Genomic DNA, 27,790 nt, shown 5'->3' with positions numbered 1-27,790 from the left:
ACTTCTGGGTGACCAAACCACGCCAACCGTGGGTAAATATTGCTATAATAAATGTTCAGTGCTTTAGCAAAAACAAGGTAAAAGCTTATTACTAAGCAGCAACTAAAGTACATTTATACAAACAACTAACACCAGATGTGTGTTGAGTATGACTGTGTACATATTCCCCATTGTAATAAAACAATTCTCCAATCCATAGACATTTAGTATTATACAATGCTATTGGCCAGCCCAACCAGCGCGTCTGCCTGTATAAATCCCAATATTAACGGAAAAGGTCCGTCACCCGACTTTTCCGTTAGTATAAAACACTGTCGCTATGTTAAAAGAGTTTAACATAGCGACAGATTTAAAAAGCAACGGAGATCTCCATGTTAAACTCCTTTAACATAGCTTGTACAAAGCAACGGAGATCTTGCGATCTCCGTTGTCTCGCTATGTTAAAATGAGTTTAACATAGCGAGACAGCTTTAAAATAAACGGAGATCTCCGCTGCTTATTTTAACTGTCTCGCTATGTTAAACCCATTTAACATAGCGAGACAGTAAAGCAACGGAGAAGTTGCCTGATGTACTGCGTAGGCATGCGCAGTACATCAGAATCGCCGCTGAACACCAGACAGGTGAAGGGCAGCAAAGAGCCATTATTAAGTAAGAGTTTCTTAAATAATGGCATTATATAATAGCAATACCTCTTGGGGGTGGGGGGTGGTAATGATTTACGGTTGTCTTTGTTTGGTCCCTCGGGACCAAAACCACGCCAACCGTGTAAATCCAGCATTACTATTCTTCCCTACTTACCAGCTCATCTGAAACTGCACCTCAGTTGCTTATTTTGTGAAAAACTTTGCTGGTTGTCATTTGCTGCTACAGTGGGGCACATTATAGCAATAACCCACGCCTGGGTGTGGGTAATGCTGGATTTACCCACGGTTGGCATAGTTTGGTCAAGAGGGTGAAGCCTGAGTGGCCAAACAAAGCCAACCATGGGTAAATCCAGCATTACCCACACCCAGAAGTGGGTTATTGCTATTATACAATGACATTATTTAAGAAAAAAAATAATTACTTTTCTTAAATAATGGCATTGTATAATGCCTCCTTGCTGCCCTTCCACAGCTGTCTGGTATTCTGTGGCAGTTCTGATGTACTGCTCATGCGTATGCCTACGCAGTACATCAGAACTGTGGGCAAAAGCAACGGAGAAAGCAAGATCTCCGTTTTTACAAACTGTTTCGCTATGTTAAATGGGTTTAACATAGCGAGACAGCTTTAAAAGTAGCGGAGAATCTCCGTTGCTTTTAAAGCTGTCATGTTAAACCCATTTAACATAGCGAGACAGTTTTGAAAAAAGCAACGGAGAAAGCAAGATCTCCGTTGCTTTTTACAAACTGTCTCGCTATGTTAAAGGAGTTTAACATAGCGAAACAGCTTTAAAAAAGCAATGGAGAATCGTTTAACATAGCGAAACAGTGTGAAAAAAAAGAGTTATAGTAATGGAAAAAGTCCGGGCGACTGGACTTTTTTCCATTACTATAACTCTGATTTACAACGTGCACGCTGACCAATCAGCGTGCACGTTTTTGAATATTAATGGGGGGGGGGGGTTGTATAAAATACAATAATGCCCTCCCAACCCAGGTTGTGAGTCAGTCTATTTATGCACAACTTCTGCCCACTTACTGCCCTACTCATTTCCTTTTTCATGCAGCCAGTATGTATTTTAAGTATACTTTTAGCATGTCTGGTTTGTATTTAAAAATTCTGATGCCATTTGCAGTTAAAGGTCTATACCTATACCGGAGAATCAGATTATTGGTGCGAGTGACCGTGGCAGCATGCTGATCATTCATTATGCAATCTCTTTCTCAAAATAAGCAACAGTACTTGTGAAGGCTTGCCCTAGTGTTTTTCTTCCTCTCATTTAGTCTTCCTCATGTTTCCATGGGTCCCTAGCCTGATATATTGTATTATAGAAGCTCCATATTGCCTCTTTGATGCCTTCTTTCTCATATCTCTCTGCACTGGCATTCCCTCTCAGCCCTTCTATACTCTAGCTCTGCTTTCTCTTGTGCAGCTTCCATGCCAAAAGCCTTCCCAATTTTTCCCCCCATGTACCCATCACTATAATAGCAGTCCCATCTCTGCTACTTTAGTTTCTTTCTCCATTGTTTATCTTTATATGTTGTTCCCTCATAAGTACTTTTAACCATTCCATCTCCTGCCTTTTCTAAAATACATAAAATGAAATCTGCCCTTTCCAGGCACATTTAACAGCAGTCCATCATGTGCCTGCCTTTCCTATTTCCTTTATTGAATTCAGCCCCAGCACCTCCCTCCTGCAACATACTTTCATCCTTTATTCTTCTTTCTCCACCATTCCAAAACCGAGTTTCAACTTCCTCCATTTTTCATCTCCTCCATCTTCCTTCATTTTAACTTACAGCCTCACTAAAGCATGATTCAACAGATTCCTATCTCCTATTTCCACTTTCTTAACCATACATGTTATTTCCCCTATAAGAATTTAACTATCTAATCTACCTCCCTGTTTTTCTTCCCATCTAGACAGAGAGAGAGAGAAACAGAGAGAATATTTCCTGTTTAATTTCTCCATCCTCCTCCATATATCCCCCCATCCCTCATCATTTTCCCATCTTGTCACCGCTTTCGGTGCTTTCCTGGTCTTCTCTGTACTTCCTTATTTTTTATCCCACAGGGAATCTACAGTCAGATTGAAATCCCCTCCAATTATTTCAAACTCATCTCTCCTAGCAGTTCTAAATCTTACCTCATGAAATTCTCCGAAGAACTGGGAGAATCATCACTACGACTGCAAATGTAACAAATCTTTCATTTCTTCCCAAAATTCTCTATTCACACTATTACTCATCTCCCAGTGGAATTTTTTGGAACATTACAAACTTTTGCTCATAAACTTTTCCTAACCAGAATCATTGCAGTCCATGTCCTTCTACCTGTCATGGTACTATATCCATAAATAGACCATTGTTTCCCCTGTTTCCCTAGCCTCCATGCTTTCTTTTGTTTCACTTTTGTTTATTGAAATAACATCACATCTCTGCTTTTTCTATTCAGTCTCATAATTAACGTTTTCCCTTTTCATTGGATATCATTCATCCTGCATTCTATGCAAGTACTTTCAGCAGTCTCTCCTGTATACCCCCCCTTGCCCTCCCCCCAGAAAATACTCCTTCTATAGACTTACTTCTCATCTCCTTTTCCTGAGCTGAATCTATTCAGATTTTTGACACTCCCTGTCTCCTTTCCACACAAGGAGAGTTCTGCCTGCATCCTACATGGAATTATGCTATTCACCATTTATTTGTTCATAACTCCAATTCCCAAAAATAAGTTACTGCACATCCAAGAAGCAAGCCCTCCATCTTTGGCCCCCACTATTTCACTGCATAAAATAAACTAGCCTGTCACCTACTCCCTGTATTTTGTGCTTCCAGACATCCATGGGTTGTACTGGCAAACCTCAAACAGTAAGGTTGGTGAAGGCTTATAAACAGCACAATTAACAGTCAAACTAGATTAGAAGATCCACACCTGCATGAAGTATAAATGGAAAAATATGTTACATAATGTTTGCAAAGCTGATGAACCCATAAAATGCACTCTTGTCAAGATGCAGTCCAGCATATAACTTGTCTATAGCCCAATGTAAACATGCAATTAACAGTTTCTTACAGAGGTAGGGTCACAGGTCCCTCCTCATTACAACAAGTCAATAAGAGATTCATACTGTTTTCATTAGTTATCGATCAGACAACATATATAATACCACATATTAGTACCCATATTTCACAGTGTATCTTTCAGCAGAGACAAAGGTAACCCATCATAGGTGCACCTTATTAGGATAAACTGTAAGGATGACCACTTTACCCCCCTACAAATAACTATATAAATCTTACAAGATTAGATTTATTTCCAGTTTTAGGTAACAGACTTGCCGGTATAGCTAGTTCTGCCCAACCCGGTAAATTATATTTTTGTCCACAAAAGCTGTTCTGTCACTTTAGCAGTGATAATTGTACGTAAATACAAAAATAAAACTTTAGCAGAGGTAGCTGTGTATAAATAAATAAAATAAAACCTTTGGTTCAGTAAATGTTAATTGTACCACATCAACAAAATGTCATATATATACATTCTATTTAGAACTGATTTTGCATGGGCATAAAAATTTAAATAAGTCTGACTTGCACTGAATTTACATAAAAAAATAATGCACTCTTACTGAGCAGCTGAGCCTGAGATGCAATATGCTTACAATCTTGTCGCATCCACTGTTGCTGTTAACATCATCAGAGGACAAAACGAGCATCCAAACATCAGAAATTCCGTTTTGCCTGCATTAAAGTGAGTGCTGCTGTTGATGAACTTCCCTGTAATCGCGAGCGAGATTTCCCGCTCGCATTTGCAGCCAAACCAGCCAGAAATTATGATGTGAGCTCCTTGAGCTCATTTCCGACTGGCTGGTAGCCCTGACAGAGCTGACGTCATCGCGCACGTGATGACGTCAGCTCCGACAGCGCGATATTTTAAAAACTTTAAAAATAAATGTAAAAAATCGGGAATGAAAGGGTGCCACTCGGGAATAGTGGCACCCCTTAATTTGTCTCCAAAACTCGGTAAAAAACGAGTAATTCGGTATGGTTGAGAGGTATGAATAGCAAGTTTCCTTGCATACAAAGCCAAGATGATATAAATCAGATATAATTATCATTTGGCTTATATAATCATAATTCTTATTTTCATGATATTTCCAATGTCACTTATCTTGCATCTATGTATATAACTTCAGTGACTGAGTTTGTTGTATACATTATTGAATTCCAAGGGTGTGATGGACAATATTATAGCAAATGGGAGTGCTGTATGCCCGATACACATAAGCAACTTAGTGAAGATACACAGATAAACGCAAGATTTACTGACATTGGAAACAATATGAGAACAAGGAGAACTTCAAGGATATAAGCCAAATGTTAACCATCTCAGCTCTGATTGCAAGGAAATCTGCTACTGGCTGATACGAATGTGTATCGGGCATACAGCACTCCCATTTGCTGTAGTAATGTCCATCACACCCTTGGAATTCAATAATGTATACAACAAACTCAATCACTGAAGTTATATACATAGATGCAAGATAAGTGACATTGTAAATATCAGGAAAATAACAAAAATTATGATTATATAAGACAAATGATAATTATATCTGATTTATATCATCTTGGCTTTGTATGCAAGGAAACTTTTTATTGGTTGATACGAAGGTGTATTGGGCACAGAGCATTTTCATTTGCTATAGTACCTTTGAAGCCAGAGAGTTGAGTATGCAGAACGATTGGATGCAATTCAAGACAGAACCGCATCTGAGTTGATGTCATTTTAAGCTTTATATAAGTCTATACTGCTATGTCATATTAAAAACTTTCTGCAACCAAATATGCTAAGAATCACTAAAAAGAGTTATTCCATTGAATAAACATTTGGTTAGGGAAGTGTTTCTCCTCTGATTCCAAGATAGGGAAACAAGAGACCAATTAGTTCATAGGTTCATACTAGGCTATCTGCCCTACGGCATTTATAAGCCTAGCCAGAGTGTGTTTGGCTTTCGCCACCCATTTTAAATTAATTTTGCTATGCCCTTTTTTGAGGTTAGTATACTGTGCCTCTGTCTAACAGTGACACAGAAGTGATACCAGGGTAAACCTACGATCTCCCATCCACTCATCAAGATTCCTCTTGAAGAGAGTCAATGAGGACTCTGCCTAACCTGGACTGGGATTTTATTCCAGAGTGAAGGGAGCCTCTGGGTTATGAATCTGTTCCTCCAGCATGTCCTATTTATTTCAGTGCTGAGGTTCAAGTCTCTCGAGCACGTAGCTCGATGGGATTTGGATTTTCTGAGGTGCAGCATGTCCATTAATTCCGGGTTGGACATGGCTTTATATGTCAGGCACAGATCGCCTCTGAGCAGGCGGTATGCCACTGAGTAGAGCTGGAGTTTCTTTAACCGGGCAGCATATGGCATCTGTTTGAGCCCTTTGATCCTCTTGGTGAGGTACTTTTGGGGTCTTTCCAGTTGCTGCAGGTGTCTGGTAAGGTACATCCCAAAAGGGGCATTGTACTCAATTATGGGCCTGATGACGGATGAGTAAAGAGGCACGTTGACCTCCCCTGATTTAGATGTGAATCCCTTCATGATTAGGTGGGCTATATAAAATGTTTTTCTAACCACTTTGGCCACGTGATTGTCAAATGAGAGATTGCTATCAACTTGGGTCCCCAGGTCCCTAATTACTTCTTCTGTACTTAATGGATTACCACCTATGTGGTAATTTGTGGGCACTTTGTTTTTGCCAAAGGGGATGACTATACACTTTTTGGCGTTTAGCTTGAGGCCATGGCTCTGGCACCAGTTGTCTGTTTCTATGAGGCCCTTTTGGAGGATGCTTGTGTCAGCTGGAGAGTCGATTATGGCGCCCAGTTTGCAGTCATCTGCAAACTTGGTCAGCCACAGTCCTTCCGTGTTTGCCTGTACCTCCGAGAAATATATACCGAACAAAAGAGGTCCCAGGACTTAGCCTTGTGGGACGCCACTTGTAATTGGTTTGGAGTCTGACACGGCTCCAGCAATTCTAACCATGTGGGTTCTGTCCTTGAGCCAGTTTGCAACCCATCTAGTGACATAGGGATTTATATTTAAGCTGGTGAGCTTATCTATAATGCCCGAGTGGGGTATTGTATCGAAGGCTTTTGCGAGGTCCAGGTAGGTTGCGTGGACCACCTTCCCCTCGTCAATGGCCTTGGTGACTGTTTCAAAGAAATCGACCAGATTTAAGAGGCAGGATCTGCCCTTAACAAAGCCGAACTGGGTAGGATCCAGTGTCTGTAGGTCCCCAATATCTTTATTTATGAGGTCCATGATAATCCTTTCCATAGCTTTGCAGACCAAGCTAGTCAGGCTTATGGGGCGATAGTATTTAGCACTACAGTATATTGGCTCCAGGACACCCGTCCTGAATATATTAAACATCGGATTATATTTAATGAGGATGTAAAGCATCAGATTTAGATAAAATAAGATTATCTATGGATCTTGCGTGCATGGGCATAAGTAAGGCTAATATTACGAATTACATAATAGTAAATGTACGAGCTGAATGTCAACCAAGCTTGGTTAGTGCTACCTCCTTAAAACTGCCTATACAGCCACAAGCAGTTTAGTATTGGCCGATGCAAGAGTATCTTAGTTTGAGGATCCTGACATAGGCTGTAGCAGCCTTTGAGAGCGATTGGATCCTAGTGTTAAGATGATCGGAGATTAGCTTTTTTATTCGCCAAACTTCCAACTAATTTTAATACAGGAAGCCCTCAATGAATGTGTCTTTTGGCTTTTCCCGGTTAGGGGTCGCCACAGTGGAACTCCGGTCCGCTAATGATTGGCAGTTGATTTTTACGTGCCGAGTTGCCAGCCCTGACGCACAACCTTCAACGAAGGTACGTCCATTCACACATATCTCCACGCAGAAGACGCTCTAGCTGAGAATCGAACCGGACAGCGTCTTACTGTGAGGCGACAATGCTACCGCAGCACCGCCACCGCAGTAAGGAAACAAATCCACCGCTAAGTAGTATGGAGGTGTGTTAGCAACAGGATAATTTTATTGGTTCTAACAGCCTTTGAATAGGATAGGCAAACATGAAAATTGATTGGATGTAATGCAAACATATGGGTTTTCATTGGTTAAAGATTCAAGTAACTTTTTATATAAGCAGAATTGGTGTCCCATGTCTCTTAACGATCTGATGAAGATTATTTGAAAGCGCTTATCATTTGAGAAAGAAAAGGGACCTTTTATTGTTGCTTTTTAACCTTGAAGAAATTAAAATTTTATTTTTAAACGGAATATCAGTTTACTTTCTGTGGACAGCATTGCCTAACTTCAGCCTTTATATCTACAAACACGATGTTTTGTAGTACCAGCCTAGTTTGTTTGTCTGCCGTTGGTTTTTGATGTTATTATAGGGATGGATGACAACAATGGTTCCGAGATAGTTGTCGGAACCGATATCGGAGCCGAAACGGACGATGTCGGTGCCGAGAGAGAAACTGATATGCTGGTTGGTACCGAGGCAATACACGGTGCTGTAATTGTCAGTCCCGGAGTAGGCGCCGATGAGGCGACCTCTGTAAACTTCATTGGAGCCGAGCTCAGAGCCAATGTAGTAGTCGGCACCGAGGAGGCAGAACGGTATTCAGAGGAGGACTTATGGGCCTTGTGCTTGTGACTTTTACCTCTGCCACCGGCCGGTGAAGAGGGGTCCGATCGAGGATATTTCTTGTCCAAAGGAGGAGGGGATGAGACCTCCGTCACAGAAATAGGCTCTGAAAAAGGCGAAGCCAGCAGGCCCTTTAAAATAAGTTTGTTACGATGTTCATTCAGCGTCCGCTGACTGAAACTAGTACAAATATCACACGGGGGTTTCACCGACAAATGCGGAACCCCGAAACAGTACATACACTCTTCATGGCGGTCACTATTTGGTAGTTTACCACTGCAAGAAGAGCAGCGTTTAAACCCTGTAGTTCCCTTCTTTTCAGACATCCCAGAACACACTCTTGCACAAAAGGGAAAGAGTGAGGAAGAGAGGAAATGAAGGCGAGAGAAAGGAAATACCAACAATGGTAACAAGATACCACAAGGGTAGAAAGTTAGAAATACCAAGGAATTACTAACAATAGTAAGAGAGAAATACCTGTGGGTAGAGCTGAAGCAATATAGAAATCAAGAACAGATTATAAAAGGAGAAAAAACTAGTAAATATATCTGAAAAAAGCACTTAGCTGGAGAGCTCGGTGAAATGCTGCTATATGGCTATGCGGCAAATGAGATCTGAGGTAACTGAGCAAAGGGCATTATGGGTAGCAGCTTAGCTCAAGAATTTTTGGTGCACGCAAGCTTGGTATAAAGCCGACTCAGTTCCGAGGGCTTGGAACCGAACCCATCAGTGATGAATAGGAAGAAGATTAACAACTTCAGATAAAGGGTTCACATCCAGTAAAAACTCAACTCATATCAAAACTATCATATATTTATACGACACTCATTCTCTAACTTCTTAAATGCTTTAAACCTCTAAGAAGGCCTCACACTTTCATCTTCTCCTACCTGTCATTCACAAACTAAACCACTTCTAAATGAACTTATTCCACATACATAGAAAATAATTAAAATAATATCTCCCCATCCTAAGTGCTCTAATCAGCCTCTGTAATGAGAACAAAAATAATGCACTTATTCTGCCAAAAACAAGTTATGTACTTACCATAAAGATAGATCTGTGTTATCTACCTCCATCCTTCTTCAGTGGATGGAGTTAATGGATCCATCTCAGATTCATTCTGGATCTGACTTCAGCCATTCTCAGACTTTGGATTCAATGCTCAGGCTCCTCCGCTTACTCATAACCCCCTGCAAGGACAGAGATAACTCAGATCACGTTTACCCCTACAACAGTGTAAAGGAAACTGCCCCCAAATCTATAAGACCAAATGTGACACAGTTTGAAAATCATCTGCCAAACTTAGAACTTGAGTACATGATCAAGTTAAGGTAGCGAAGTACAGTCACTTCAGGAGCCAAGGGGAAACTCCAGGAAGTGGAAAGGAGGAAGGGAAGTTGAGGAAGGATGGAAGCAGACAACACAGATCTATCATTATGGTAAGGACATCACTTTCATATCTGATGTTGTTTCTTCTGTCTGTTCCTCAAATGATGGGACAGAGTCCCTAGATACTAATATACCTTGGTGGTCACAAGGAAGGACAGCCGAACCAAAGGAGGCTCTTGACCTTGATTATAAGTCCAATTTATAGCGAGTAGTGGTATGGACATTGTATCAAGTCGAAGAAGCACAAATGTCATCAAGCAATACTCTGGAGAAGAAAGCTGCAGATGTAGCCACAAATCTTGTTAAGTGAGCCTTATGTGGTTTGGGTAAGGATAAACACTTCTCTTTGTAAACATGTGAAATACAACTAGATAACCACAGTGAGAAATGTCACTTTAGATACCCTTTTTTCAGGCTTGGTGGAGGAAAAGGACACATAACTGAGAAGATTTTCTAATCTTCTTAAAAGTATGCGAGAGGTGTAAATACACATTTTAGTGATTGAGCCAAAACTCTCTCATACAAGCAAAACTAATCCTATAGAGGCTGTCAGTGACACTTGCACCACACCTACTGCACAGAGGAAAGACTCTACACATAAAACTACTTAAGCTGAGGCACTTATAGGCAACTTTCCTAAAACACTAAGACCTCCTGCACAGTAAAATCAAAGAAAGGGTCTTCAGCCATCATGTAAACACTCTGTTAATAAACACTCAAAGCTAGACATAGAAACACTGTATCCGATGCCTCTACTGCTAAGCCCTTAAGGCAAACCAGTGCACAGCTAAATTTTTTGGTCATTGTTGGTTCTACAGTGAGGCACACCATTGTCCTCCTCACTAGACTGAGTAAGGAGAGAGTGACGGTTAGCTGCCTTTCCGAGGCTAAGATTTGTCACACAGACACTAAGGTCAGTGAACCACAGGTACCAGTATGACTCTGTCATAGTCCATGTGGGTGTTAATGACCTGAGAAGCACCTCCCTTGACCATATGAAGTGACACATGATCGAGCTCACCGATTATGCATCTCAGGCAGCTATAAGCCTAGCATTGAGCAGCATTCTACCTTCGCAAAGGATGAGGATGATGCCAAGTTACCAGCAGAAAATGGTTGATTTTAATGATTGATTTTAACAACTGGCTTAGCTTCTGGTGTCAATCCAAGCGGGTACAATATTTGACAGCCTGGGAGGACATGGGTGACAGACTACACTGCTTTTCCAGGGATGGTCTGCACTTATCCCCTCTAGGTTTTCGAATACTGGCAAAGACCTTTTCTACCACCAAAGTGCCTTTTTTTAGGCAATGCCAAACTGATAAAACCTACCGACTTGACTGAACCTATGAAGAAATATCCTAAGGTGGTACTGCTGAATGCTAGAACTCTTAAGAACAAACTCTACTACCTGCAAGCCTTCCCCTCCCTGGAGAGTGTAGAAATCTGTGTCGTAACGGAGGCATGGTTTATAGTCACAGACCGCACCCTAACAATTCTTCTTCTTCTTTCGGCTTTTCCCGGTTAGGGGTTGCCACAGAGGATCACCTGCCTGCTCATGATTGGCAGTGGAGTTTTACGGTAATGCAAGGCTATAATACCTTTCACACCTTTACACCAGCTACTGCACAGAAGGAAACTAAAGGTGGAGGAGTCTCAGTCTATACTAAAACCCTCACAGCCAAACTAGTTGAAGTTTGTGACCCAATGGAACTCCTATATGTGCAACTTACCATAAACAGGGTCTTGTAACATATCCTTGCAACGTACAGATCCCATTCCACGTCCCATGAAGCCTATACTACCCATCTCAATGTACTGGAGTCCCTCACCATTCAACCCAATAAGATCTTCATGGGGGATCTCAACTACCCTCTATAGTTTGGGAATCCTACACCACTTCTAATGCACAAGACCAGTGATTCCTAAACTTTGCTAATACCAACATCCTGGAAGAGTTAGTCAAATCTCCCACAAGAGGTACAAACACCCTTGACCTTGTACTCACGAACATGGGGGGGCTGATGTTCCTTACCTGATGTAATGTCTTCCCTTGTCAGATCTGACCATAAGGCAGTATTACTTGAAATAGAAATTAAATCTGGGGATCCACAGAAACCAAAACATTTAGGAACTATTCCAAGGCTAACCTCTGCCTACTAAGAAAAAACTTGGCTAAATACCAAATACCCTCAAACCTAACCAACACCTAGAATATGCTTAGCATTTTACAAAACTTCTGTACAGCCATAATGATAGCTGTATACAGCAAGCTGTGCCCACTCATATTAAAAAGAACACAAACTCAAAAGATAAGCCACCCTGGTGGAATTACAATATTAACTGGTTATATGAAAAAATCTTGGCCAAGTGTAGAAGGAATAATCCCATACATACTAAAACCCTTTACCAATCTAAACAGGCAGATAAGAGGGTTAAATTAATACTTCAAAGGCTAAATTTGAAGAAAAAATAAGTTTCTCAAGGAAAGGACATCCACAAAGCTTTCTACAGCTATATTCATAACTTCAGGGGAAATATACAACAATGCACAGAATTTACTCTAAATGGCGTCACCCACACTGACCTAAAGGCCATTGTCAACCTTTTGGCTGACAGATTCAGCTTAAATTTCTCTCCCCACTCCCCCACTGATGGTCCAAAAGAAATGCTGCATACCACAATCACCCCAATGATTACTAGGGAAGAGGTCATCAAAGCACTTTCGAAGGCCAAAAACACTGCATCGATGGGCCCTGATAACATCCTAGCATGTTTAACAAATAGCATGAAATATGACCTCTCTGGTCAACATGAATCACTTTTCAACTGGAGCCTTCAGTCAGGTTTTGTGCCAAAGGAATGGAAGATGGCTTCAGTCATCCTCCTGCAAAAAGGAGGTCGAGCCACTGATCCAGGTAACTACAAGCCTAAAAGTCTTACCAGCCCCGTATCTAAGACATAGAAAGAATCATCATGGACATGATAAATGAGGTCATAGGTAACCTGCAAACAATGGACTCATCACAGTTCGGCTTTGTTAAAGGAAAGTCATGCTTATTAAATCAGGTGGACTTTTTTGAGAGGGTCACCAAATCACTGAATGAAGGTAAGACTGTACATACATCTTACCTCGACCTGGCCAAGGTTTTTGATATAATACCCCACTCAGGCATTATAGACAAGCACACTGATTTAGGTAAAAACCCTTTTGTCACCAACTTGATGGCCAACTGGCTCAAAGATAGGACCCAGGAGGACAAAACAGTTGAAGTCCCCTCAGCCAAGAGGCCAGTCACTAGCGGAGTTCCTCTGGGCTTGGTACTGGGCCTGTTCCTTTTTGGCATCTATTTCTCTAAAATGGAAACAGGTGCTGAAGGTTTATGGCTGACTAAGTTTGCAGATGTCTGCAAGCTGGTGGTTATCATAGACTCCTGTAAACACTATGATTCTTCAGGAAGGTCTATCTCTGACTAACAAATGGTATTGAAGACATAGCCTTAAACTCGGTGCTATGAAATGCATAATTGCACCCTTTGAGAAGTCAACAATCCTGGCTAATTACCATGTTGATAATATAACCCAAAGTGTCATTCCTCATGTGGCCACAGTGGGAAGGAAATCCTTTATTTTGTGCATCTTATAAGTAAGGGCATAGCATCCAGGTCCAAAGAGGTCATTAACCCACTGTACTCCGCCCTTATCAGACCAATTACAGTACAATGCTCCCTTTGGTATGTACCTGACCAGGCATATGCTGCAACTAGAGAGACCTCAGAGCTTCCTTACAAACAGAATACAAGGTGTAACGAACCTGCCTTATGCAGAGCGCCTTAAAGCCCTTTCCCTCTACTCAGTCTCCTATAGATTGTTGAGGGGAGATCTATGCATGGCTTACAAGGCATCTGCAAACCCTACACTTATGAATCTCCTACATATTCATACATACTCATTAGACCCATTATATAGTACAATGCCCCTTTTGGTATGTACCTCACAAGACATCTACAACAACTGGAAAGGCCACAGAAATACCTCACAAAGAGGATTACCGGCCTCAAACAGATGTCCTATGCAGACAGTCTCAAAAAACTGCAGCTTTACTCTGTTGCATATCGCCTACTCAGAGGCGATCTCTGCCTAACACACAAAGCTATGTCAAACCCAGAGCTTTTAGACATGCTCCACTTAAAGAAATCCCAATCCCTACGAGCTACACGGTCTAGGGACCTAAACCTTGTCACCACAATAAACAGAACATGTGGAGGGATAGATTCCTGTCCCAGAGACTTCCCATACTCTGGAACAAACTACCTATTTATATCAAACAAAGCTCCTCATTAGCGCTCTTCAAGAAAAATCTTGATGATTGGATGGGAGATAGGAAATTCACCCCGGGGATCACTTCTGTGGCTCTGCTCGACAGTGGCACAGGAAAATAATTTTCTTGGTTTTCTTGGTACCTTTGGCTAGGCTTATATAGGCCCTAGGGCCAATAGCCTAGTACCTACCTATGAACCTATTTGTATGAAATAGCAGAAATACAATGTCCGGTGACCTGAATTTTGTCTGTGACTTAAACAGAACATGCGGGACAGACAGGTGTGTGTCCCAGAGACTGCCCTTCCCATGGAACAGGCTTCCCATCCATGTGAAGATGAGTTTGTCTACTACCCAGTTTAAGCGCAACCTAGACAAGTGGATGGGGAATAGGAAATTTACATCGGGCCTGGCACCCATGTCCCTTATGGACAGAGGTAGCTTATAAATTCTAAAGCTTAAATATACTAAACAATTAAACAATTGTGTTTCAGAATTTGTCTATACACCCCACTTTGTGTTCTAATGCAGAATATGGTGTGGAGAAAAGAATATTTTTGGGCCACTTTGGATATTTCCTCTTTGTACATGAATATTACAACAGGTAAGGGTCTTGAACCTATGGCATCAATACTGGGTGAAGGGCCTCGCGATGCCTACATTTTGGAGTTACTTGAATTTTGCTTAACACACAACTATTTTAGTTTTAACAAGGAATCTTATTTACAGATGAGGGGCACTGCTATGGGGGCTCCTTTTGCTCCCTCTTATGCTGTTTTGTACATGGGGGAGTTTGAAAAGCAGTTTGTGTACAGCCATATTTATTACAAGGAGAAGGTGATGTTATATAGGCGATACATAGACAATTTGATTTTCATATGTAAGGGACCTCCATCTGAGTTTGAGAAATTTGTGGGGGACTTGAATTCTAACAGTCATGGTTTACAGTTTTGTTGTCACACAGACTTCAGTACCATTAGTTTTCTGGATGTCCATTTTTTTGTGAATGAGATGGGAGTTATTCAATATGTTCCATTTAGGAAGAGTACTGCTGTGAATAATTTTTTGCATGCTTCCAGCATGCACCCTGAACATCTCATTAAGTCATTGCCTTATGGTGAATTTAGAAGAGTATGGATGAATACTTCTGAGATGGCTTCTAAAGAGAAATCTCTGGCTGAAGTAGAGGAGAGATTATCGGCCAGAGGGTATTCCAGATCTATTCTTAATGAAGCAAAGAATAAATTGTTGAATAATGTGATAAGTAGGGAACAACTGCATGAGAATAGTAAGTTTGGACATAGAATTCAATTTACTTCAAGAGAGGAGGGGACAGAAAATAAAATATTTTATGTTACTAGGTTTAGTCCTTTTTCAGACACACTCAGACAGGTGGTTCCAAGGTTATGGCCAATGATAACCGCTGATGATCAACTTAGCACTTCATTTCCACAACATGTGAATTTTTCTTTTGGTAGATTTTTTAAACCTAAAAGAATTATTGAACTACCCAATTTCTAATCAGACCCAGAATAGTTCATTAGGGTATTTTCCTTGTGGGACATGCAGTATGTGCCACAGAATCAGAACTGTATCTAATACTATGATCAATGGGCACAGATTTGTCTCTCAAGCAAGGTTTAACTGTCAGTCATGTGGTGTTATTTACATTCTGGGCTGTGGGTGTGATGAGGTGAGATGGTATACAGGTCAGACCAAAGAAAAGTTAAGATTAGAATTTTGGAACATTTGGGAAATATAAGAAGGGGTAATATAGGCTTCAGTCCAGTGGCAGAAAATTTTATTGAAGCCCATTCAGGAAATTTTGATTCCCTGTTTTTTAGTGTATTGGCCCAAACATCTGGCAACTGTGGTAGTGGTACTCTATTTGCTAATAAGTTAAATCAGCTGGAGACTACTTTCTTTTTTAATTTTGGAACCTTGGTCCCACATGGATTAAATCAGGAGGTGTTGCTAAATTTTTGAAGAAATTTCACTGATAATATGTCCATATGTGTGTGTGTTTATTTTTCATGAGTACTTTTTTTTTTTTTATGAGTACAGACATTATGAAAAGGTGGTGGTGTACTTTTATGTAAACTTTAATTTTTTTGATGATGATGTTGCTGCAGAATTTATTGTAATTTTGTTGTTATAATTTTGCTGCTGCTGAAGTTCTATGGAAATGTAGTAGTTTTTCATGACTAAGGGATGTGTTTATGTATAACGCACACTGGTCACTTTAAAAGTGGGATGTATAGACAAATTTTGAAACACAATTGTTTAATTGCTTAGTATATTTAAGCTTTAGAATTTGATATGTTGATATCCCTTGAAGGCGAAATGCCGAGGTACCACGATTAAAGCTGTTTGGTACTCCACATCTGTGTATGCCTTTGGATTTAATAGGTTTTTTTTTTTTCTTTGGTTTTGATAAGTGTTTATAGTGTAGCTTATAAATGCTTGGCCATCTATGTCCTACTTGGATGCAGGACATCAATATTCTTTTGGGAAAACTTGCCTAGGCTTAGAAAGAACACACACCCCCAGCATTATCCTACTAGCAATCTATGAATCTAAGCAAGTAGAAATTAAGCTGGTGATGTTTACCCAGCAAATGTAACATGTATTCACCTTTACTGGATAAATTTGGGAAGAAAACAGGACCAGTTAATAGATCGATTGAGAGATGATTCAGAAGTCACCTTTAGAAAAAAGTAAGGATTATGTCTTAGAGTAATTTTGTCTTTGTGTAAAACCAGAAAATAGGTTTACTAGATAGGGTGTGTAACTCCAAAACACTCCCAGTAGAGGTGATAGCTATTAAAAATAAAGTTTTCCACACTAACAATTTTTAAGTCAAATTTGGCTGCAGGTTCAAAGTTGGGACTAGTTAAGGTCTACAACAGAACTTTAATGTCCCAAAGAGGAGCAGGAGTGGAGGTCAAAAACGGAAGGTATGCCTAAGAAAAGCTTTGAATAGCCTAAGGGAGGCATTGGAAGAGTGATTCTCCCCAGAATGAAAACTGAAAATGGCAGCTAGTTGCACTTTAACAGTGAAGTAGCTGGCTCTGCTGTGAAAGAGAGATAACAGAATGTCCAAAATGGCTGGAAGAGGGGCTGAAAAAGGATTTAAGTATTTGCTAGAAGCCCAAATAGAGAATCTTTTCAACTTACTTTTATAGATCTTCCCAGTGGAAGGTCTTTGCAAAAAGGCACAAAACTACTTGGAAAGAAAGCCCAGAAACCATACCTTTGCATCTATCCATGAATATATGTGCTTTCTTATTGGGTCTACAGTTTTTCATTTCACTAATCATGAAAGACAAGTCGTTTTGTATGGAAACTATGTCTTGCATTGTAACCAATCATAATTTAAGGAAAGGGTTGTACTACCAATCCGTTTGTGGATATATTGCCTTTCCTATTGGTTTTAAGGCTTTTCATTTTACCAATCATGGTTGATTAGATGTACAGTGTCTTGCATACGCACTAACTTGTTTTTCACCAATCAGAAAGGAGGCTGAGTCCATAAGCAAACTAAATGAACGTATCATTGGTTGTTGTATTTTAAGGTAACCCATTGTGATTAGCTGCAATTACCAATGAGGTTGTTTTATGGTGTATTTAAAGTTTGCAAACTTTTTAATGGATTATCTGAAGAAGTCCAGTATTTTATGGATGAAAGTGCTTATCAATTCATTTGTTCTATCATTTGGGTGTACTTGTTATCAGAATTTTACCGTTTATTGTTTTATATTAAACGGCCACGGTGGTGCAGTGGTTAGCATTGCTGCCTCACAGCAAGAGGTTCTCCGGTTCGATTCTCGGCTGGGGTGCCTTCTGTGTGGAGTCTGCATGTCCTCCCTGTGGTCGCGTGGGTTTCCTCCGGGTGCTCCGGTTTCCTCCCACATCCCAAAAGACATGCTGTAGGTGGATTGGACACTCTAAATTGGCCATAGGCATGAGTGCATGTGTGTGTATGCCTTCTGTGGAAGGTTGGGCGCCGGGCTGGCAACTCGACACTGTAAAACTCCACTACCAATCATGAGCTTGACACGTGATCCGCCGTGGCGACCTCTAACCAGGAAAAGTCGAAAGAAGAAGAAGAATTGTTTTATATTAAACGTATTTAAATCATATATCTCCAGTGCCGTGGTTTTATTGCATTTTTTAGTGCATCAAGACATTACACAAGGACTAAAGGGTGGCCATCTACAAGTCAAAAGACTTTCTTTCCTCAGCAGAAAGGGACTCAGAGTGATTTGGAGAGATCTTTTGTCAAATCTCTATGAAAGCGTGTAATATGTGCCAGATAATTCACCGTCCTGAGAGCGAAGGTCACTAATGCAGAGACTCCCTTCCCAAATCTATCCAGTGCCATAGACTATATGTTAGGGGGATGGACAGTGGAACTCTCTTGAGCCAGTTCATTTTTGGTAGCTGCTGCTGACACCACCATGGAATCAACAGCTGGACCCTTGCTCCAATGAGGACTTTTTTTTGGGGGGGGGGAACAGGAATTTATCAGGTTTACGTGAGATAGGTTTGGCCACATCCGGTTCCTTCCATGCCTATTTATAGATTAAATCTATCATCTCATTCACAGGAGGGACTAAACAAGATGTACATGGGCCAGCCCCAAAAGCTCTGAGAAATACTAACTCACCTTTGGACGGAGCTTCTGAAGACCACACCTTATGAATTTGGTAAATTTCACTGATAGGATTACAGAGGCTGGAGAGGTGAACATGCAGTATGTATGACATATCTTGATCTGGCCAGGGTCTTCAACACTATTCCACATGCTGACATCATACAGAAGTTAAATACTTTAAAAATGGACACATATATGGTAAGGTGGACAACAAACCAGCTGTGAAAGACAGACCCCACACAGTGTGAGCTGAAGGTACCTCATCAGAAAGTATGGAATTGACCAGCAGTGTCCCTCGTGATTCACTATTGGGACTTCTCCTTTTCTGCCTTTACTTCTCAGATCTCCATGCAGAGAGCTGAGACCATTGGCTAACAAAGTTTTCTGACACTGCAACCTGGGAGTTGTTGTTAAATCATCCTTGAACACCTAAACCCTCCAAAATGACCCCCCCCCAGTAAACTGTTAAGAATAATGCACATGGGCTCAAACTAAGTGCTAAAAAGTGTAGTATATGCTTTGTAGGCAACCCCCTCCCCTCATCATGCTGTACAGACAAACCATTACAAAATGAAAATGTAGTCAGGGACCTAGGAACTTGGGTGGATAACTCACTCTCGTGATGATTGTTAGGAAATCCATTTATTTATTACAGCTAATTGCCAAAGAAATATCATCAAGGTCTAAAGAGGCAATCATTCCCTTATACTCAGTATTAATCAGACCAGTTATTAAGCACAATGCCCCGTCTCTGATGTATCTCATTAAACATATCAAACATTTAGAAAACAAAACTAAATATTACTAAGGCAAACAATCACTAGGTTAAAGTCCCTGAACTACCAAGACTGGCTGAAAACTCTTGTCACTTTCTTCACTGTCCCATTTTAACCAACTTCCAGATTACATTAAAAAATAAGCTTGAATTCTGTTATAATAAAATTGCAAAATTTGCAACAAGTGTATCCTACTGTAAACACCATTGTTCTGCCCTTACCCCCTTAACTGGCTAGAACTCCCACAACACCTAAACTACCTCCAACAACTACCCATAAAATGATCTACAAACCCGATATCTCTCCAGTCAAACTCAATACTCCAAATCTGCACACCTAGTTGGACTCTCTTTCCTGACCAGCTTCTAACGCTACACATGCCAAACACAGCTGTTGGTCAATGTCTATATTCCTACTCCATTGACAAACAATGGAATGCACTACCTTAGATATCATAACAAGCCCAACTCTCAAGAAATTCAAACATAAACTAAAAGACTTCTTACTCAAGTCATGTATCAGTCCATGTTCCAGACCTAGTGACTTTTACCCCATTCACTTTACCCTTGACTCTTTTATCCCACTCCTACTTCTTCCTCCCCAGCCTGCTTTATTCTACCTTTACCTCCACTAACTCTCCCCTCCTGTTCCTTTCTCTAGACCCCTATGCTACTCTACCTACCCGTGCTAGCAAATCAACCTTTCACCTTAATTTCTTACTCCTCACACTATCCACATTCATTATTCCATATCTCCTGTCCTAACTGTATTTCTCAGTTAGTACTATTATTATGTAAGGATTTCTATATATTTAAATAACCTGACCATTTATATGATAGGTTCATAGATTAGTACTAAGTTAACTGCCCCTGTAGGCCATTTTAAGCCTAGCCAATTATCCCCATGTGAGAATCAAACCTAGCACCTTTTGTCTGTAAGCCTTAACCATTATGCAAACGTCCCATCCCTTATGGTCACTTTCTACTGTCAACACTTCTGTCTATGCAATTCCTTCATGATGCAACTGTGCCTCCTATACTAACATAATACCTACCATATGTGTTTGTTTTTTACCTGAGTCAAATTTCATATTTAAAACGTATATCTGTAGATATTACTGTAAATCTTCTTTGTAATAATTTAAGCTCTTGTCTGTTAGGCTTAGATATACCTGTTTACCCTCTTGCGTAAAAATGTATGTACATTTCCTTTTGTCTTGACTATTTGTAATTTGGCTTTTTTCCTTGTTTAGTTCTGTTGTTAATTATGTAAATCTTTTCTCCCCGGGCCTCCGCTGAAAATGGGTTCCACGCCCAGTCAGACTTTCCTGGTAATCAAATCTCAAATAAATAAATAAATAAATTTGGAGGGAGGTCTCTGTCTTACTTGCTGTGCCACTGAGACCCAGTTGTCCTGGATGTGTTGTATCTGCAAGTCCAATATCTCCACTGATATTAGAACTAGGAACCTAAATGTTCACCAGCAGATAAATAAAACATGGTGGGTGGATATGTTTATAACCCAGCATCTCCCAACATATGGGATAAACTTCCCGTGCATGTTAAGCGGTGTGACGCACTATCTTCTTTTAAACATAACCTAGGTGAATGGAAGGGTACACACAAATTTACTCTAGTTTTGACTGGTATGGCCCTCCTGGAGAAAGGAAGGGTGGTATAAGGGAGGGTACTGGCAAACTGTGAGTGGTTATTAAGATTTACTGGTCTTAGAAAATCTATGACCCTAAGCATGCACAAACACTATCTTGTTTCTATTAACATCTATATTTGCATGTACTTTAACCCTCTGTACAAAGCTGCTGTTGTACAAAATTCCCTAGTCTTCAGCATGGGCACCACACATCCTACAAAAATGAACTAAGGGCACATAACTAATGCAGAAAGTGCTGCTCAGTGAAGTGAAATTTCACAGAAAAGACACTGAAGTCTCAGTGAAGGAGAATGCTGAAAAAAATCCACATTATTTTGGGGAGGTAGAGCCTACACAATCCATTCATGCACCTATATCTTCTGCAGCACCTTAAATGTATGGTTCCAAGTTGGAGCTTACTGTGAGACGGAGAGAGACAGAGAAACAAACATGAAGCCCCAACCTGCAGTAGCCAATGCCATAAATGCTGCCTGTAACAGTACAAGGTACACTGCAGATGATCACCTGTAAATCATTACAAGATTATCTACTGGTAACCTACAGGTAAACTACCCTCAATTAACCACAGTGACTTCTATTATGAATATCTGGCCTTAGCTGGGTATCTTACAATGCAAGTTTCACTTTTACAGAGAAAAAGTTATGAGTTACGTCTGCTTCTCATGGCTGAATAAGGTATAGATGAACTATTTCTAGCCTGCTTTCTCTATTTCTAGCCTTCTTTCTCTTCATAGTGATATTAGCCTATGCAGCACAGTAACTCTGGAGTACAAGACATTATAGACATTATTACCAGTCCTGAAAGAGAGCTAATAGACTGGATAAGCTGAGTTGAGTTAGTGGTGTCAAAGTACAATGATGGCCAGAAAAAACATTTGTTTAGGTCATCAGCAACAGACAAATGACTCTGCTACCATAACTCTACCAGCAAGATCAAAGAAGTTGAAACATAAAAACTTCACTGTATCTCCAATTCCAAACGCAGAGTAAATACTTCATTCTTGGGCTTCCCACTGAAATGCTGAGTGCTGACATGCCAAAAGACTAAAAATGCAGGAAAAGCATAAATATTGAACATTGATCTTCTCCTTTAAACTTTTTTTTGCAAGGGGGCAAGCCCCCTGCACCCTCTAAACTTACATATACTAACTCTGGGATCACTATACCTTGGAGAAATGGGACTATTTGGAGAAATGTCCATGTTGTAGTTGGTATATCCAAATCAATTTTTTGGGCCATTCAGTCTCTATGTTTCAGGACTTACTGAAGTGATCCAGACATTTCAAAGGGTTACCTCATTCTTGTCAATAAGAGTTAATGCAGAGAAGCAATTATTTTAAATTGAAAGATACACAGTGCAGCAGTGTTTCAATACCACAGCATCAGTGACACAAAAAATGAACAGCAAAGTTGTCGGTCCATTGACCCAGTGGCCAGGTATCCTCCTGCACTACCAGCAGTCCAGATCTGACTAGTGTCCCAGGTATTGAGGAGCTTGTGTACAGTAGGAATGATAAGGTGTTCTCCTGTTTACCTCGTCCAGGGACAACAGGAAGGTGTGCATCTCACAGATGCATCCTGACAATGAGTCTCCCCTAGTGGGCACCAGGGACCTAACTGGAAAGGTGGCAGGGATGCTAGAGTGGCAAGATTTGCAAGAGTGAATGCTGTCCCCTCATTTCCACTGCACACCCAAACCGTGCTGGAGAAGCAAGGAGGGAAAGGTATGAGCATTTAAAAATCACTGTATAAAAATGAACACAAATGTACGCTATATGCATGTACAATGCATAGCACAAAGGGCTAAGCTGAATCATTTCAACAAAAAGAAATACCTGTGGCAAGAAAAATATACAGCAGTCTTACTTAAAACGTTATTTTTTTAAAAACACCAATGCATAATATTGACAATTATTGTCTGAGCATACATGAAGCTGGATTTGCCTACTCCTACTGAAAGTCACCCATTTAGACATTATTTTCCTGGGAAGTCCACAGACCTAGCTTCACAGCACTTTTTCTGGACAGTATCACTACATTCACATACTAAACATGGAAGGAAAGACACCATTAAGTTGAAGTGAACTGCACATACTGCAGGAGTCTTACTTCAGAATTCAACAGCACTTTACCTCCCTGTCAGCCAGCTCCGACTGCTCAGCATTTCAACACTTTGAGTAATAATCTTTTATCAGGTTTAAAATTAAAGCACAGCAGTGTACAATCTTGTTTCTGTAATCAAAGATTATATAGAAGTGCCAGAGATATTGCATCTTACCTCTAATACTCGCTGAACATCAACAGTGGTGATAAAACCTTTTTTCTCTTTATCAAATTTGTGAAATCTCTTCTTGTACCTAAAAAAGAATTTAATAATAAACACCTGTCTTGTGTTTGCAATGTTTAGAATTCCCATTATTAAAATCTATTTAAAAAGAACCATTATATGCCTCGGCTTAGGGTAAATTATAACTTTTCTTTAAGATTTCAAACATGATTCTAGTAAAACTTCAGATAAGTGAAAACACCACACACACCTAGTATTTCAAAATCATGCCAACAATAAATGAAGACTTGAGAAAGAAAGTCTTATTAGATGCCTTTCTCATCAAGAATGAAAGAGTTTTCAACAAAGTATAAGCATTTGGTATTTATTCTATTCCACTTAGTGCTGGCAGAAATTCAAATGACATACGGATAACTGCTCATTTTAAATAGTTATTTCAGTCAATGAGAGACAACACTCAAGTAACCTACTGGATCTATTTATTTAAGTGTATTACAAAGAAATGCTTCATACTGCGGTGGTGGTGCTGCGGTAGCGTTGTCGCCTCCTAGCAAGACGTCCCGTTAGATTCTCAGCTAGAGCGTCTTCTGTGTGGAGGCATACATGAATGGGGCGTGCCTTCGCTGAAGGTTGTGCGTCAGGGCTGGTAACCTGGTACGTAAAAATTCACTACCAATCATTAGCGGACAGGAGTTCCGCTGTGGCAACCCTTAACCGGGAAAAGCCGAAAGACACAAACAAAGAAATGCTTCATAAACTGCAGAAGTACCAGTGTATGATTCCATCCTTTAAAGTGAAATCATTTCTTAGGTCAGAAATGAGGATGTCATGAAAACAGATATTGACAGCAAACTGAAAATTTGAACAAAGCATAAAAACATGAGCAAGTTGAGATCTTTTGTTGAAATACCCATTAAATAAAACTGAATTAAAACAGACAACTGCAAAAGAGTGCAGCAATTACTAAGCTTTTGGTTACTGCCCACGAACTGAAAATGGATCTCTGACTCTGTAAAACAGAAGATCCTAATCATAGCTCTCAACCGTACCGAATTCCTTGGAATTTCCTGGTTTTGAGGCTAAAATAATGGGGAGCATAGCTCTCAACAAATCAAGGACAAATTCAGAAATAAACAGGGATACTTTCAAAATATTAGTATTATATGAAGTATTGAGAGAATAAGAGAATGAACATTTATATACATTCTCTGAAGTAAAAGAAGTCTATGACTCTAATTTTGTCATTATTTATTAAGTATAATTCTCCACCTTTTCTCCAAAAGTCACCAGTTTTAGGAGGGTTTAAAAGGGACAGAGATAAAACTTCTTGTCAAAATCAGGGACAGTTGAGACATGTGGGTGTATGCTATCCCATGAAGATATGTTACACTCAAAACTTGGAAAAAAACAACACATTGTGCTAACCGCCTCTTACTTGTACTACTTGTAAAACTAAAGGTGAGCCACCAAACTGTGCTTACTGTAGTACAGGGTTTGATTCCTTCAACCTCCATTTGCCTACTGTGTGACTCTGAATGAACAAGTCACTCAAAGAAGACCATGCAGGTGAGTGTGTATAAAAGGTTCATTTGTGTCAGTGTACCCTGGTTAATAAATAAAAAAATAGCTACAGACTTGTTCAAAACACTCATTTTTACCTGTTTGCTGGGGTAAGCCCACTGGACAAAATATCTGGTCAGGTGACTTGCTCAGAGTCACAGAGTAGGCAAACAAAGCTGGAAGGAATCAAACCCTGTACCCATGGGCATAGGAAGCAGCTCATTAACAGCTCAGAGTTTTGTCCTCTGACTGGTTATATTCTGTGTTTAATATTTTTTGTCTGTTCTTCAATTTGCATTTGAATGATGGTATCCCACAATTCCAACCGGGTGGGTGGGGTTACATAATTATGTATTTAAATTTTATGTTAATCGGTATCCAGATTTTTGGCCGGTTGTACCTACTTTTCATGTGCCTTTGTCCAGATTTGTGATGTTTCCAGGTTGAGAGGTATGATCCTAGGTTCTACAAAGTATTTATCAGCTAGGAAATGAGGTTCTCAGATAGTAAGACCCATAGTAGCAAGAAGGGGGGGGTATGACAATGGACTAATTATTTATAAAAGTTCAAAAGTTAATACTCACTCACTGCCACAGGCTGTTTCCCTATTTTAGCAATGATACTGGTACACTGGGTGCTCAGAAGTACTTGAAATGCCTAGCTGATAATAGATAACTGGGCAAACCCCAGAACTGCTTAGTTGATAAGGTTGGGAATGCAGTATGAAACTGTACTGGAATGATTCAAAAGCTTTTATACATATTAAATCTCCACTAAATTTCAATAAGATAGATTTGTTACTCCAGGAATGATACACAGGAACAAGCATCTACTGGTGTCACTGTTAGTCACTGACAGATTGTGTATCCACAATGTAACTGTATAGGGGTATATATCTGCATTTAGCAAGGAAGAGTGCAGCAGCTAAATTTAGAGTGTAATTATAGCTTTACAATACAAGCTTGACACTTGAAGACTGGGTAAATGCTGGCAATGCAAACACGGCCGTCCTTAGGCATAGGCGAACTAGGTGACTGCCTAGGGCACCATACAATCCAGCCTCATAAATGGCGCAATTTGTTTTTATATATTTATTTTAATTAATTTACTTTTCTTATTATGCGAATGCATAATAAAAGTAAATTAATTAAAATAAATAAATAAACCATAGGGCAAGGGGGAGAGGCAAGCGCCCTCCTACTTTTATACTTGTAGGTTGGTCAGGAGGCTTCAGCAATTAACAACAAAAAAAAATCTTCACTCCATGGTAGTGGAGTCTTCTTCTTAAGGAGGATCATGTGTGCATCACATGCATGCATGCCAATGTGGATGCAAAGATGTTCTACAGTTGTACGCAGAAATAAAACTAGCATTTCAGTTAAGAGAGGGGTTAATTCCATGTGTATGCGTGTAGCTGTTTGGTTTAAAAAGAATATAAGTGTGTGTGTGTGTCTGTGTGGTTTAAACCGGGCTTCTGTATGCGAGAGTGTGCATATGTATGTATGTGCATGGAATTTAAATTAGTCATTCTGATTGTATGAGAGAGAAATTGATGTGTGTGTCACTGTGTGAGAAAGTAGGTGTGTGGATGAGAGAGAAGGTGCATGTCTGTATGTTGTATGAGAGAGTAGGAGAGTGTGTGGAATTTAAACTAGATGGTAGTTGCTGTATGAAAGAGAAGGTATGTGTGGGTTGCTTGGTGAGAGAGTAGGTATGTGTGTATATTGTTATGCGAGACAGTAGCTGTGTGTGTGTGTGTGTGTGTGTGTGTGTGTGTGTGTGTGTGTGTGTGTGTGTGTGTGTGTGTGTGTGCGCGCGCAACATACCTCTCAGCTGTCCAGATTTAGCATTGTAGTTTTGTTCTCATAAAATTTGTGGTTCTGTGGTAAATCACAGAATAACAGTTATGTACTTACCATAACTTGGCATCTGTGCTATCTGTAGTCACCATTCATCAAGTTAAGGTCTTGGATCCGATATCGGATGCGAGCCGGCATACTCAGAACACAGCTTTGCTCAAGCTCCTCCCCTCCCACAATGCTTTGCTGCCATACACTCCCTCAGATCAAGTTTGCACAAGGAAGGAAGACAGATAAAACATAGAAACCAAATAGAACCTCCAAATCCAACCAATCTTCCAGAGAGGGGGATGCAGGGTGGGATCATGATGAATGGTGACTACAGATAACACAGATGCAAAGTTATGGTAAGTACACAACTATAAATCTGATGTTATCTAGTCACCATTCTTCACGTTAGGGTCAGAATCTCCAGCTACCTAAATCCTGGGAGGTCTCAAGGAAGGACATGCCGAAGAACTGTGGAGCCAAATGAAGCCCTTCCCCTGGAAATGAAATCCAACTTATAGTGGGGAAACAAACATGTGGGGAGAAGACCACGTTGTTGCCGCACAAATGTCATCTAAAGACTGACTATCTGCAAAGGCAATGGAAGTAGAAACTGCCCTGGTTGAATGAGCCCTCACTGGTGTGGCTAAGCAAATACCCTCTGAAGAATAAATAAAGGAAATATATTGTGAAATCCAACGGGAAATTGTGACTTTCAAAATACCCCTGCCTTTTCTATTAACAGAGAAGGCCACAAATAGTTGGTTTGACTGCTTAAATTCTCGCGTTCGATATAAAAAAAAAGCGAAGTTGACGATGAATGTCCAATATGTGCAGAATATGTTCCCCTTTACTGGAAAAGTTAGGGAAAAATAGTGGTAAGTAAATACATTGGTTGATATTCGCTGATAAAGCCACTTTAGTCATGAAGGATGGATTAGGTTTTAGACGCACAC

The 27,790-nt window shown here is 40.2% G+C and overlaps 1 protein-coding gene across 1 annotated transcript in view; it reads right to left on the bottom strand.

The window, feature by feature from the left end:
- Window positions 1-27,790, bottom strand: part of GPD2 (glycerol-3-phosphate dehydrogenase 2) — a 2,212,620-nt gene that overhangs the window by 353,927 nt on the left and 1,830,903 nt on the right. The window contains exon 14 of the mRNA XM_044073653.1: window positions 23,419-23,497. Within this exon, the coding sequence (XP_043929588.1) occupies window positions 23,419-23,497 (79 nt within the window). The remainder of the gene's footprint in view (window positions 1-23,418; window positions 23,498-27,790) is intronic.

The sequence above is a fragment of the Protopterus annectens genome, chromosome 6.part0, assembly GCF_019279795.1.
Source record: "Protopterus annectens isolate FY-2018-M chromosome 6.part0, PAN1.0, whole genome shotgun sequence".
NCBI classification, from domain to species: Eukaryota; Metazoa; Chordata; order Ceratodontiformes; family Protopteridae; genus Protopterus; species Protopterus annectens.
This window is presented reverse-complemented; position numbering and strand designations above follow the sequence as displayed.